At 45.2% G+C, this 14029-nt stretch overlaps 1 protein-coding gene across 3 annotated transcripts in view; it reads right to left on the bottom strand.

Moving 5' to 3' along the window:
• The window catches only part of SMAD7 (SMAD family member 7), a 105117-nt gene that overhangs the window by 32783 nt on the left and 58305 nt on the right, over positions 1 to 14029 (bottom strand). For all 3 annotated transcript variants that reach the window (XM_083702846.1, XM_083702847.1, XM_083702845.1), the window contains 2 exons: positions 12663 to 12716; positions 4175 to 4249 (listed from right to left, as the gene is read on the bottom strand). In XM_083702846.1, coding sequence (XP_083558972.1) covers positions 4175 to 4249; positions 12663 to 12716 — 129 coding nt within the window. The remainder of the gene's footprint in view (positions 1 to 4174; positions 4250 to 12662; positions 12717 to 14029) is intronic.

Raw genomic sequence — 14029 nt, 5'->3', positions numbered from 1 at the left:
GGGGCAGGACTACACATGTGATGGGAGATTACATTACGGGTGATGCCTAAAGAGGTCTGTCGTGTGCATCACTGAAAAACATTCTGGGAAGGTAGGACTAAGTAAAGAAACAAAAACAAGAACGACATTGCTAGATCAGATCCATCTGTTCCCAACATTCTGCCATCAGCATTGGTAAGGCCTCTAAAAAGTTCACAAGCAAGGTATGAAGCCAACAGCTGCACTTCTGATGTGCAGAGATACACTCTCGCTGAACCATTTAGTTCATACAGCTAATAGCTACGGAGAATCCTGTTCTTCGTGAACTTGTCAAATGCTTTTTTTTTTTTTTTGCAAGCCTTCCAAGCTAGTGGCCATTGCTGCAAATGAATGCCATAAGTTCCCATAATGAATTCCGTAAGTTAACCATGTGCTCTATATACTGCCGTTTCTGCACCTAAGAAAGGACTTGCTTTCGTCTGCCCTGACTGAACCTATTCCATTCACCATAATGCTCAATGCTGAATTCAGATCATCTTAGATGTACACCTTTTAAAGGCATGTGAAGCTGCCCAAGGAAAGCTGAAGGCTTGTCCGTGCTGGGACAATACTTGTCATCTTACCATTTGAAAGGTTAAGTCACATAGCAGCGAAAGGTTCTGTAGACGGGTCACTATATATATCTCATGGTGCCAAGGTGACGGATTAGAATAAAAAACGGGAGGTAGGTTTGTGTATACGTATGAGAGAAAAAGAGAAGGTACGTAGACATGGTCTGTGTGCGAGAGAGACAGAAAGCCTATGTGATGTGTGTAAGAATTTGAAAGAGAGAGAAAGTCATAGCAGGTAGGTTTGTTTGGTTTGTGTGTTGAGCACAACAGAGCTCCTTTGGGAGGAAGGAGGACATACATTTAATAACAAATAAGCAAACAAACAGATGACTCTGACAACCCATTTCGCAATTACTTGGGATAAAGTGAGAAGGCAACTGGCCTAGCTCACTCATGGAAGGCAATAGGAAAAAGGAAGAATATGTGTGCTTTTCAGCGAACCATCCCCTCCTTAAACCTAGAGAAGTTATTACAACTGCAGATAAACGTAAAGTACCCTAAATGCCCCTGATAATAGCTCACGAAAAGCCCTGTTCAAATACGCTCTCTAGCAACACATCTCAACTGTGCAAAGGGAAGGGAAAGTTAGCTTTGATGAGCTGCTCCAAACCCTGGGCCCCAATCCAAAGTTAAGCACTTTTAAACCTTAATATTTGCAATGGGTGGGAGTCAAGCATGTGCTAAAATTTCCTGACTGGACTTTTAAAACGCTTAGCTATGCCTAAATAGTGTTTTCCCCTTTTTGCCTTTTTGACTGCAGTCACCTCCTCCCCCTAGGGAATTTTCAGAGGCACGCTTCGAGATTTCCAGTGGATTTAGTAGAAAATCAGGCAAAATTCAGAACAAATGCTCCTTCGTGCAGAAGGTATTCAGCTTCTGCATCAGAGCTCGCCATTTCCTTTGCGACTTAAAGCACTCCCTTCCCCTCCTCATTAAACTGTAAATATCTACAAAATGTGCAGTTAAAGAAACAACAACACACACATTTTTTATTTTATTTTTTTACAGATTCCCTTTTTAGAGTGGGAACTTGGCTCTCTGGCATGCTAAAAAAACTCAGAAGTCGCCAACACCCACCCACCCCAAAATTATAGAGGGATAAGATCTAGTTCAATGAGGCTTCGAGTGCGGAAGACGGCAACTGGAAACCTCACTGAAAGCACCAGTTTTCCACTTTCCCCCTGCATTACCTAGTGAGGCCCACTAAGAAAGCATTCCACCACCAGGCAGGCGATGTTATTTCCTGCAGCCCCATAACGCCCCCCCTCCCACTTTCCCTCCCCTTCAGCAGCAGACTAGACAGACCAAGATGTTATCAATGCGCAAACGCTTTCAAAAAGAGTCTCCCTTTAAAAGCTAGCACTTCCTTTGCTTATTTCATGTGGTATCCTGAGAAACTAAACCGCACCCCCCTCGCGTACTCACGCATGTTTTTCTGTTTCTTTGAAACCACCTAGCATCCTTATTGTGTTGTACGGATTCTTTCTTTCTTCTCGTTTTGCCCCCCACCCCTACAGATGATGTTCAGCTTTTTGCAGAAGGAGGCCCTGCTGAAAAACTAGAACCACAAGTTGCTCTCTTTTTTTCAAGGAAGGAAAAACAAAGGCTAACCTGCAAGTGCCCCCACTTCTCTCTCTTTTTCCCTCTCCTCCTGCTCATTTGATTAATTCTCATTAGGACCCTTTGAACAAACAGAATACTCCCCTCTCAAATGACACACAGGCAGGGTATGTATTACGCTAAAAGGAAAGCAAACAAGTCTCACTTAAATATAGCCATGCTGCTTGTAATTCCTGGGGAGAAAGCCACACGCACCATATGCACACTCACCACCAGATAGCCGACATATTTCTGACATTCCGGTCTAGGGCTAATGAGCGGAGGAGCAGAGCCATTCCACAAACCATAAATCAAGCCGGGACTCCTTGGCCAAGGAATATTTGTCTTCCAAAAGGTTCACAAGCCCAGACAGGTATTTTGGGGGCATTAGCAAAAACACACACACAAAAATTGGGGGCATCTCAAGGAACAGAACTACACAAGCAGCAAAAAAAAAAGCACAAGACAGCTTTGAAAGAAGCCGGTCTGAGAAAAATCAAGGTTCAAGCCCCCGGAGCTTAAGCTCAGAATTGCGGCCATAAACATTACAGGCAAGTTAGAAGTCAAAGGGATCTTTGAGGGACAACAGCTCTCCAAACCAGGTGCCTCATAATGCTCTTTTAACAAGTCTTTTTGCAAGAGACCCAGCCATTCCCATTCCCTAGAGTTCTGTGCCACCAAAATGTCTTACAGCCCAACCAGAATCACCGAAATGCCAGCCCAAACTTGCAACCTTTGGTGGGGGGAGCAGGAGTCTGCTCTGGCACACCCATGCAGTGGACAGTATATAATTTAACTCTCGGTGCATAAATCACATAGTCAGACAATGCCCTCAGCTAACTGCTGTGTTGCAGCTGCCAGCCTAGCAGCAGTCTTTGTCTAGGATCACAACCAGCTCTTTTAACGACGGGGGTTGACGGCGAGGTTGTTGGGCCAGAAAGATAATGCGAGGGGAAAGTGGCTGGTGTTGTCAGCGCAGCCAGGAAATACTCTGCCCTGGGACTATTCAACACCAAGTGTCAAATGCTACAGCATCACACAAAACTGTTATATGGTGCCAAATTAAGAAGAGATGCTCCCCACTGTGGGAGTATCTTGCATGTAAAGGCACTATGGTTATCAAGTTGCCAGCTACCATCAGCAAAGACCTGCTGGTACAAAAGTATAAAGGAAGCTGCCATACACAGAGTCAGACCACTGGTCGATCAAGCTCGGTTCACAGAATGACAGCAGCTCTGTAGCGCAGTGTTTCCAGCTGTTTGTGGACTACAGTCCCCACCACCTTTGACCATTGGTCCTGCTAGTTAGGGGTGATGGGAACTGTAGTCCACAAACATCTGGAGACCCCAAAAATGGGAAACCCTGCTTTAGGGTTTTAAGCAGGAGCATTTCCCACCCACCCCTGAAGATGGACCCACATTGGACAAAAAGATTCCTTCATTGCAGGGGGTTGGACTAGATGACCCTCATGGCCCCTTCCAACTCTACAACTCTGTGCCAGGAACATGGAGCCTTCTGCATGCAAGGCCCCTGTGCACAGAAAATCTGCGGCAACAGATCAACTGCATGCTGACCCCTAAAAATATGAAATGGCTCTTCAGCCCTTTGCACAACAGGTCCCTAAAATAGTCTTGATTGTATCCTTCGATGGAACCACAATTGAGGCTGGGTTCAAAGATCTAGATTTTTTGCAAGCACACATCTGACTTTTCTGCTGCTGAACTAGTTCAAGGCATCTGCAGGAGCTTTTCAGACAACCGAGTTCCCAACATCTGCATGACTGCATTCATGAGAGGGGAACAGAACAGGCTGTGTTTGTCTGGATCTGTCCTACCAGTTAACACAAGAGTAGAGATGGGTACCACTTCAGCCACGACAGGGCAAACCACAGTGACAGACATCTGCCGGATCAGAATGTTAAAAGTCTTGCTAAACGTTTATGAAATGGACAACAGCAAGGGTACGAATGAAATCTTGTTTCTTACCTGAAAGCCCCCCAGGGGCCAGATAATTAGTTCCCCCTGTCTCAGTGGAGGAAGGCACAGAGTCTGGACAACTTGCTGCAAGAGAAAAGGGAAATGAATTAAGAAACAAGCATGACGTACCACTTCAAAAAGAGAGAAAGGCACACAGCAAACAATGTCTCCAGCCAAATGAAGCACATTCCAGAGCGTTTAGCAGGAAGTTATTACTAATTGTCTGCACAGAGACACTGCAATTCTTCATGATACATCCACCCTAACTCATCACCCATGTCTAGGCTCCACTCTGCCACTTAATCACATTAGTCAATGAGCACAAGATTACAGACTGGCTGGAATAGTCTTCTCTTCCCCTCATCCCTTCTTTTGTTTGGCTGGTTTTCTTTTCTAGCTGGTCACTGGTTATTGAAATATCCATCTTGCCATGTTTAAGCCAAAGCTCAAGATCAAAAAGGAGTTTTCACTGGCGCACTACTGATTTGCGTTAAGGCAGTGAGTTGACAATGCAAAACTGAAGAAGAACTGGGGGGCATTTTGCCAAAGGCATTCCTTTCAAAAAATACAAAAACTGTCCTTGTTTCCATATTATTTCAATAGGAATCTTCCAAATGATGACCAGCCTTTGCAATACTTTGTCTGGGCAAACTATGTCTGACAACCAGTAGAAAAGGCTCCATCAGATGAATCCATGAAAACTTATGCCATAATAAAATTGTTAGTCTTTAAGGTGCCACAAGACTATGTTGTTTTTGATGCAACATGGCTACCCTACTACAAACTGTTATGTAATGTCATTTTAAAAGAGTCTTACGGAAAAACAAGTGTTGGGGAGAGAATTTTCAAGTTCCTGGCAATGAAAACTCAAGAGTTTCTGTGGTTTTGTTTTTTAAGAAACAAAACAAACAAACAAAACAAAGTTTGATCTGCTCTAGGAGAGGAGGGTGAAAAAAGTCTAGAAGTCACATATTCTCAACCATTTCCCACACCACCAGGGCCTGAGGAAAACTGGAGCCCGGCTCATAGACATAAATCCAAATCTAAGCGGTTCAAGTCCAGGAGAGAAATAAAGGAAATCGAAAGCCGATCTAAGGATGCGCCCAACCTCAAGACAAGCTGGCAAACTGTCAACATGACCTACGGCTACATGAAGTAAGGACACGCAATAGCTGCAGCACAGCGATGGACACATGCAATAACACATAGAGTCTTTGCCTTCAACCCCTCTCTACCCATCCCTCTAAGTTGTTTTTCCAAGAACTCCTGAAAAAAATAAGAGCAGGAACACGTGTATGTGTGCGTATGCGACTGTGTAATCTCATTTTATCAGAGTCAAGTATAACCCTGAACAGGAATATACAGTTTAACAGGATATACTTAATCAAACTGAAAACAATGGGGCAGACAGGAAATTGAGTTACTTGTGAAATACTGTATACTATACACTTTCTAAATGTACAGTGTTTTCAGCGTTCTAAGGAAACGGCCTCTTGTTTTATTTTTTTAATGAGACATCAACGCTTTGCCTCTTGCTCTACTTCAAATGCTTCGTTCTTGAGATGGCCCTAATTCTCACTCCAGGTATGAGCTGGAGCCTGGGCTGTACCAGGTCAGACCTGGGGGTAGCGGCGGTAACTGACATGGCGGAATGCTCCACTCTCCACCGCATGAACCTCCCTTGGCAACCTCAAGTGGTACAGCCCAGATAACATAGAGCTAGACCCATGCAAAGAGTATGAAAAAGCAGAAGGGAGCTACTGAACGTATGGAGGAAAGGGACAGAATGATGGCCAAGTCCCAAACTGTAGCTCAGGGGTGAAGACTACGTGGCCTTGGAGGTGCTGATGAGCTCTATCTCCCCCATTCCCTGACCCCTTAGTGGCCACACTGATGGAAGCTGAAGCCCTGCAAGTGTGGGGCGCAGGTTCCTCCACCCATCTTGTAGGATTTCCAAACCCAGCTCAACAGTGGGACATCTGTTGCTTTGCAGAACATAGGAAGCTGCCTTATGCTGAGTCAGACCCTCTGGTCCATCTAGCTCAATATGTGGCTACCGGCAGCTGCTCTCCAAGATTTCATAACTGCAGAGTCTCTTCCAGACCCACCTGAGGATGAAGATGGGACCTTCTGCATTCCAGACAGATGCTCTGCCACTGGGCTATGGCCCTTCCCGAAAACCTCAGACAGGGAGTATGCCTTAAATCAAGATAGACTGCTGGTTCATCTAGCTCACTATTATCTGAACTGATTGGCAGAAGCTCTCCAGGATTTCGGAGCAGGTGGTTTTCCAGGCCTTACCTGGAGAGGCCAGGGATTCAACCTGGGAGCTGCTGCATGTAAAGCAGGTGTTTCTACCCACCAAGCTACAGTCCTTCCCAGTTTCTCCCAACCTGATGTTTCAGAATTAGCAGTGTGTGATTTAATACTGTGGGTCATGATGTGACTGGAGGCTTGAGATGCCCCTTTCAGTACCAGAGATCACATTGCAATTCGGGAACCTCTAGGAAAACAAGGGAAGGGAGAGGATTTTCCGAAGCTAAAGTGGGAAAAGGCCATGGAGCAGGTAGGAATGTGGACAAAGGGGTCTCCAAAAACCAAGGAGACATAAATGAGCAAAGGGCCCACAATGAGGACGGCAAAAAATTACAACTCCTTCACACACAGGATAAGGATATTTTGGGTATTTTAAAAACTCAACACCAGTTCCACACCGTACATTCAAAGCACTCTCGGACCACTTTAACAGTCATGGCTTCTCCAAAGGATTCTGTTGTGTATCATTCCCATCCCTCTTCCCAAACTACAGTTCCCCAGATTCTCCACAACTGTTATAAAGTGACATAAGAGTGCTTTATGTGGAGGTGATGTTAGCTTTCAAAAATACCTAGGCTTGGTCATTGCCCCACATATAGAGCATCCACAAAACCTTTATTATTATTATTATTGTGGGTTGATTAAAATGCAACATGTGCCAATATCCGATTCAGCTCTTCTAAGCACTAAAACAAATTATAATCATGATTCCCACTCTATGGTTTCTCCTTGGAAGAGCATAGTGTGGCAGGCGAAAGAGATCTGAGCCTGGACCAGACGCCTAGAGTGTCTATCTCTACTCAGTCAGCAAGCAAACTGGGTGATCTTGGGGCAGTCATCATTTCTCAGTGTAATATTCTACCCTTCACAGAGCTGCTGGGAGGATAAAATGGGATTGCCATGAGCATCACCCAGGACTAACTGGAAGGGCAGCTGCAACCATGATAGATGGTAAGATAAATGAAAGCAGATAGGTAACACACGTTGTTTTTCTCTGATGTACATATACAGTTTGCAAGTGTCTCTGTGACATGCATGCTCTGCATCAGGCACCCCCAACCTTTGGCCCTCCAGATGTTTTGGACTACAATTCCCATCATCCCTGATCACTGGTGCTGTTAGCTAGGGATCATGGGAGTTGTAGGCCAAAACAACTTCAACTGTAAGTTGAAGTCAGCTGTCCACATTTCCAGCTACCAGCCATCAATTCTAGAGTAACTAGTATAGAATATACAGTGGTACCTCCGGTTGCAGACGGGATCCGTTCCGGAGATCCGGTCAGGTCCCGAGGTTTCCGCAACCTGAGGACCGCTTCTGCACCAAAACCTGGTAAAATACTTCCGGGTTTGCCGGGCGTGCATCCCGAAGTTTACGTAACCAGAGGTACGACTGTATATAGTTCTCAAGATCTTCACCTTTGCAGCTCAAAAGTTGGAGCTCTGAACCATCATTTGGTGGTACACATGGCACCAGTCGATCTCTTCCTGCACCAAAACTCCTGCTGTTCAACATGTATTGACTCAACATCCATTGCCTATAGCTTTGCAGATTCTCTGCTCTGCCTCACATAACCTCTTTGGAAAAACTGGACTAACAGTACACATCTGCATATCTTATTAGGTTGCTCTGAAGTTTTCTACATTCCTGTTTAGAAAGGCTTTGGGAGACATCCACGAGGAACACCCTTTCGCAAGCAAAGGCAATTCAAATAATCTAACTACGCAGTCATGTTGGTGCTGCAAGCACAGCGGCTTGTTGTCAAGGTGATATTACCAAGAGCAGGGCTGGGGAAAAGAGTTTTGCATTCCTAAGCACCAATTTGGATGCAAAGCGCCCAACAGCAGAAATGGGGAACCTGTGGCCCTTCCACATCTTGTTGTAGCTCCAGCTCCCATCTAGCTCCAGGCAGCATGGTCAATGAACAGGGATGACTGGAGCTGTAAGCCGCAAAACATCTGGAAGACCAGAGGTTCCTCATCCTAAGGCAATAATCAATGTTTTCATTAGTACAGTTGCTCTATCAGCAAACGGAGAAATTGCACTGATGAAGAATGTTGTGCTACTCCAAAACACAGTGTGTTCCAATCTGCACTGTCCCCAAATTGCTCCAGCTGAAGCACCAGGACTACTCTTGTCTACTGAGGCTCAAGCAAACAGTATTTAAACAACAGTTTTAGTAAAGTGAGATGGGAAAATCACAGCAGAACATAGAAATGATATACAGACCAACTGACTTCTCTTTTGCTCACTCTCTCAATCCTCACAATGGCCTTGATTAAACAGGAAGTCAAATGGGAGTCAGAGGTTGTAATAACCACCTGTAATGACAGACTTATGGAGTATTTTTGTCTCCATGCTCCACGTGCGACAATATTCAGAGTTCAACTGCCAAGCGGACTTAAAGGAGGGGGTGCCTTTTCATTTCCGACCGGGTCCATTAATCACTTCCCATTGGCCGATACAGAGAACTTTTCCTTTCAAAACGGCACGTTCACATTCTGTGGCTTTTTTTTCTGTTTACACACAGTTTTGCTACCTTATGCCAACACTTGCTAATGAATAAATATATCACTCCACTAACTGAAAATGAGGCCCTGGCAACAGCCGGCTGGATGTTTAAACTCCTGCTAATAGATTTATCCTAGCATCTTTACCGGAAACCAAATGGCAGGCCCTTAACCATTCTTTCCAAACAGCTCTGGTGTTGCCAGATATGCCCACTCTTTCCAAATTCCCCTGGGTCTCTGCAACAGACAGCAATTAGCAGTAAATAAACAAAAATGTGCTTTTTTAAACACATACACACAAATAACAACACTGACACCTCAATCCTAACCACTTTTGCTTGGAAGTAAGTCTCCCTGGCTCGGCTTTGTGTTTAGAATTGCACTCTTGAAGCTGCAATAGTGTGTGCAGACTTCCTTGGGATAAAGCTTGATCGAATGCACTAGGGCTTAGTTCAGAGGAAACGGCCACAAGATAAAGCAACACCATTTTTATAACTGCACATTTTAACGGGACAGCAAGACTCTGAACCCATCCTTCAGCCGAAAAACCAAGAACTCCTGCAATGTATCCTCTGCTTCCCAGGAAGAATATTATGGCAAGGCCAAGGCCAGCCTAGCTCTGTCCATTGACCAGCAGAGGTTGGACCATTATGGCGAAAAGGCCATGGCCCCAACATCTCAGTCTGCCCTCAGCACTGGCTACCAGCGTCCTGGGAACAAATCCAGAATTTGTTGGCTCTGCCCGTCATTAGCTCTGCCGCCACCTCTCATACTGCCTGCACTACAAGTCCCGAAAGGTAACAACGAACACTGACACTGACCAGAGGCAGAGGACTTTTGTCTCTCCCCTTCCCTGCTAGAAAGAACGTTCAGCTCTAAGGACCCGGCAGTTGTGTCCCTGGATTGCAGAAGTGGCAGGAAGCACATTCTGGCCTCAGCCACCAGTCAGGGCTGCTGGGTCAGTTGCCAGCACCTCTATCCCGACAGCAAAGGCCTCCAAGCAAGGGAAGATCTGTCTGGCCCCAGACGAACATCAACGCCTGTTTACAACTCACCACATTGTTCTGTCTGGCGCTGTCAAGCCAAGATCTCTCCCTCTCTACCTTTTCCCTCCACTCCCCTTTGCCTTGTGTGTCTTGTCTTTTCGGTTTGCAAGCCTGGGGGCAGGGCCTGCCTCTTCGTCATTATTTTGTTTTTTTAATTGATGTGAGCCGCTTGGGAGACAGCATTTGTCTGAAAAGCAGGCTAGATAGATAGATAAAACAGCATCACCATTTTACAAATGAGAAACTGAGACTGAGCGAAGGTGACTTGCCCAAGGCTGCACCGAGAACAGTTATTTGATTGCAAAGCGTTGCAGCTTCAAGTCCATTCTGCCATCCACTGGAGCACAGCTGGCTAACTGCAGTCCCTTTCTATAGGTGCCAGGTCAGCTTTTGCAACACTGCAAAACAGACTCCCCAAATTTAATCTTCTCCCTCCTTTGGAATGAATGGCACCCATATAGTGCAAAATTAAAATGGGTGCATTTAAGGATGCCATGGGGTTTGAACCTGTTATTTCTCTTTCTTCGTCACACTGCAATGTGACAGACTGCTGGGAACCTGTTATGATAGATGCTTTAGCATCTAACGCAACCTTGGAGTGGGCATATGTCTATCAGAAACCACACACTATTGCTTGCTAAAGCAAGTAATAAATTGTGCGTTGCAAGGATTGCAAACCATGACATTAATTGTCATCTCAGTGAGCACATCTAAATGATGTTTCCTACCCCTTGCAAATCCATTCTCCTGCTTGCACATGGCATAAAGAAATGTCAGCAAGACGCGACTACCTTGTGCAGTGCATGTTTACTCTGAAGTAAGAAGTACTGTATTCAATGATCCTCACTCCATGCATAAGAAATGCAGGCCAAAAGAGAGCTAAACACCTCAACACACATAAAGTTACAAAAATAACAAAGCGCGGGGGGGGGGGTGTCCACAGCTGTGCTTCAATCACTTTTAGATTTTAAGAAATCATTGTTGTTGTTTATAATACTGGACAGCAGCATAGTGCTTTCAAGGGTTCAAAGTGTTTCACATGCAATATCCAGCTGTAATCCTAATAAACTCTGGAAGAGAGGCATGTCAGTGTTATTAGGCCCCAAATTGCAGATGGGGGAATTGAGGCTGAGAGTGATTTGCTGGAGGCCACATTCATGGCAAAGAACTGAACTAAGCACTTCCTGATTCATAGCTCAGTCTACACTACAACAGCTCTCATAAAGGTCTCTGCCTGCAAGGAGCTTACAGCCTAAAGTGGCCGGAACACTGAAGAGGGAAACTGCAATCTTGTACATCCCTGGGGATTAACCATGTTTAAACTTGACAAACTAGACAGGTCCAGGGAACTGAACAGTAACAAGTTTTACTTCGGTGGAGCAGAGACTAGTTTCCTGGTACTGCCTGAAACTGGGCCTTTACAAAGAAGTCAATTTTAAAAACCTTGCTAACTCTATTGACTCGACTTGACATCAGATGTAATCAATAGAGACAACTGCTCTGCAATCTGTATTTTGGTCCATTAATCTTTGGGAGAGATATGAAGTGGCTTTGTGGAATTTTATTTCCCTCCCCCCTCCGTTTCATCCACATTTCCGATTTTCACTAAACCCTCTCTCTCCCTTCCACAATGCCAGCCTATTTATCTAGCACAGGGTGAGCCCTGCTGCCAGCCAAAAGTTTATGCAGACAACCGCAACAGCGTTTGGTGCCAGCCTCGAATGGGCTTCTGCCCTGGCAGCCTGCCATTCAATTACAAGCAACCAAGGATGCAGGGAGAAATGTGCTAAAAACATCTGTGTGCCCCTTCATAATTCTTTCTCGGTGTGCTCTTACTTGTGCCAAAAGCAGGATTTTCAAGCAAAAGTGAAATAACAAATAGGACATTTCAGGAAACCCGTATTACTCGAAATCCACTCATTCCATTATTCACCAATCAAAAATAAATAGTTTTCTATTGTTCCACCTTCTGCTCCTCCTAAAACATTACAGGTGAAATGTCAGGATGACATGAAGCAGTGTTCTTTTCGTTTGCATTTTAACAGAAACCAAGTTTGTTTTCGTTTTTAATTTGGACTGCAGGTTTAAGTTGGGAGAGTCTGTCTCCCCTGAACTGGCTTTGGTCTTACATCTGAGTAAATTATGTGCAGGAACAGGTGAGGAATGCTTGTTCCTCTGCAGCCTCTTTTGGACTTAGATGCAAATATACTTAGATCTCAATCAGACTGGAAGTAAACCCCATTGACTTGAAAGGAACTTATTCCAAGTAAGGAAGGCAAACTTAGAAAAAACCCGTGGCAGACTCTTCTTATGAAAGCTGGTGGGTTTAAAGAACAAAGGCTAAAATCCCACAATCCACACTTATTCAGGAGCAAATCCCACTTATCTCAATGCGGAATTGCTTGTGATTAACTGTGTAGGAGTGCTAGGAAAGCAAACAAGAGCTGAAAAAAGCAAAACAAACCTATGGATTCTTAATAATAATAATAATAATAATAATAATACAAAACAATACAATCCTAAGAGCATGCAATGTGGGGAGAGAACCACCTTCCCAGGAAAAAAAAGTTTCCAAGTTTCCCATCCCCCCAAAAATGTTCGGTTTGTTTTAAAAACAAGTCTACTTACCAGTTGGTTTGAGAAAATCCATTGGATATCTCGAATAAGGAGGAGGGGGAGACTCTGGAATTAGAAAAGTACAGAGAAAATAAAAGCAGAGCCATGAGAAGAGAGGAGGGGGGAGAGAGAGAGAAAGATAGGAACTTATGATAACAGTGGCATTCTTGTAGCAAAACTGTTTGTCTTAGCTCTGGGGGTTGGAGGCAGGGCGGGCTAGGCGGCGATTGCCTTGATATTTAACTGTCAGATAAACAAAGGGGGCCGGCTGGCGCCAGTCGCTCGCACTATCTGCTCCTCTGGCTGTCTCGAGCGGGGGCCTCCTTGGCTGGGCTGAAACACTCCAGCTCTGGAAATCACCAACTGATCCCGGCTCCCTGATAATCCCCGGCTAGCTCTCCGCATGCACATTTAACATTTCACAGAAAGCCTGGGGGGGGGGGAGAGTGGGGAGAGGAAAGAGGGCGGGTGGGATGGCTGGGGGGGGGGGGAGAGAGAAGGGAGAGATACAAGTACAGAGAATTCAAGACTCACATTTTCCTCCCACTTTGAAAAGAACAGCAGCAGCAGCAGCAGCAGCAGCAGCAAAAGAACTTCCCGGCCCAGCATAACTGGGCAGTTTTCTTCCGCGCTGCTCAAAAGTTGTGCCAAAGTTTTTGCAAGCGGTTTGGGGAAGAAGGGGGTCAGAGTGGGGGGAGTTTGCAGCCTCGAGGTTTTCAGAGGGGTTGGGTGGGAGAGAGGGGTCGCTAGCATGACTTAAGGCATACCAAAGCAGTTCTCTATCAGATCTCTCTCTCTCTTTCACTCACTCACATACACAAAACTTGATGCAGGCTGTGAACTTTACACTCAGAAGCACGCACACAAAAAAGGGTTTGCATTGAGGATTCTTCTCTCTCCCCCCCCCCCCCTTCAACCTTTCCAGTTTGGAAACCAAAAGGCAGCCTGCCCGGAGGAGGAAAGAAGATTGGTGCCTGGAAATTGTGTGTTGTCTTTTATATTATAGCAGCGAAGGAGGGCTGAGTGGGAGAATATTGGGGACGGCTGGCCAGCAAAGTGTTGGATTACTTTTGCAAACCTCAGGCTGGCTGGAGATCTGTATGTTAAAAAACCGGAGGATCTGGGGATGTATTTTCCAAAAACCAATCAGGGCTTCTTTGATCCTGCACTATGCGTTACAGCTCCTTTGCATAAATAGTAAATCTACACTAAGAAAACACAGAGGAATGTTTGATGTCACCTTAAACTAATGGCCTGGGTTTTAAAAATGCATTTATTTACAGAGTGTGGGGGGTGGGAGAGCCTTCTGTCATTGTTGCATGCTTTCTTCATTCCCCCTGATTGCAGGTCCAACAGGAACTTCAAACACTAAAACCCAG

The sequence above is a fragment of the Podarcis gaigeae genome (genome assembly GCF_964106915.1).
Source record: "Podarcis gaigeae genome assembly, chromosome: 11".
In the NCBI taxonomy this organism is placed as follows: domain Eukaryota; kingdom Metazoa; phylum Chordata; class Lepidosauria; order Squamata; family Lacertidae; genus Podarcis; species Podarcis gaigeae.
The sequence above is the reverse complement of the archived record's forward strand: the minus strand, read 5'-3'. Positions and strand labels throughout refer to the sequence as shown.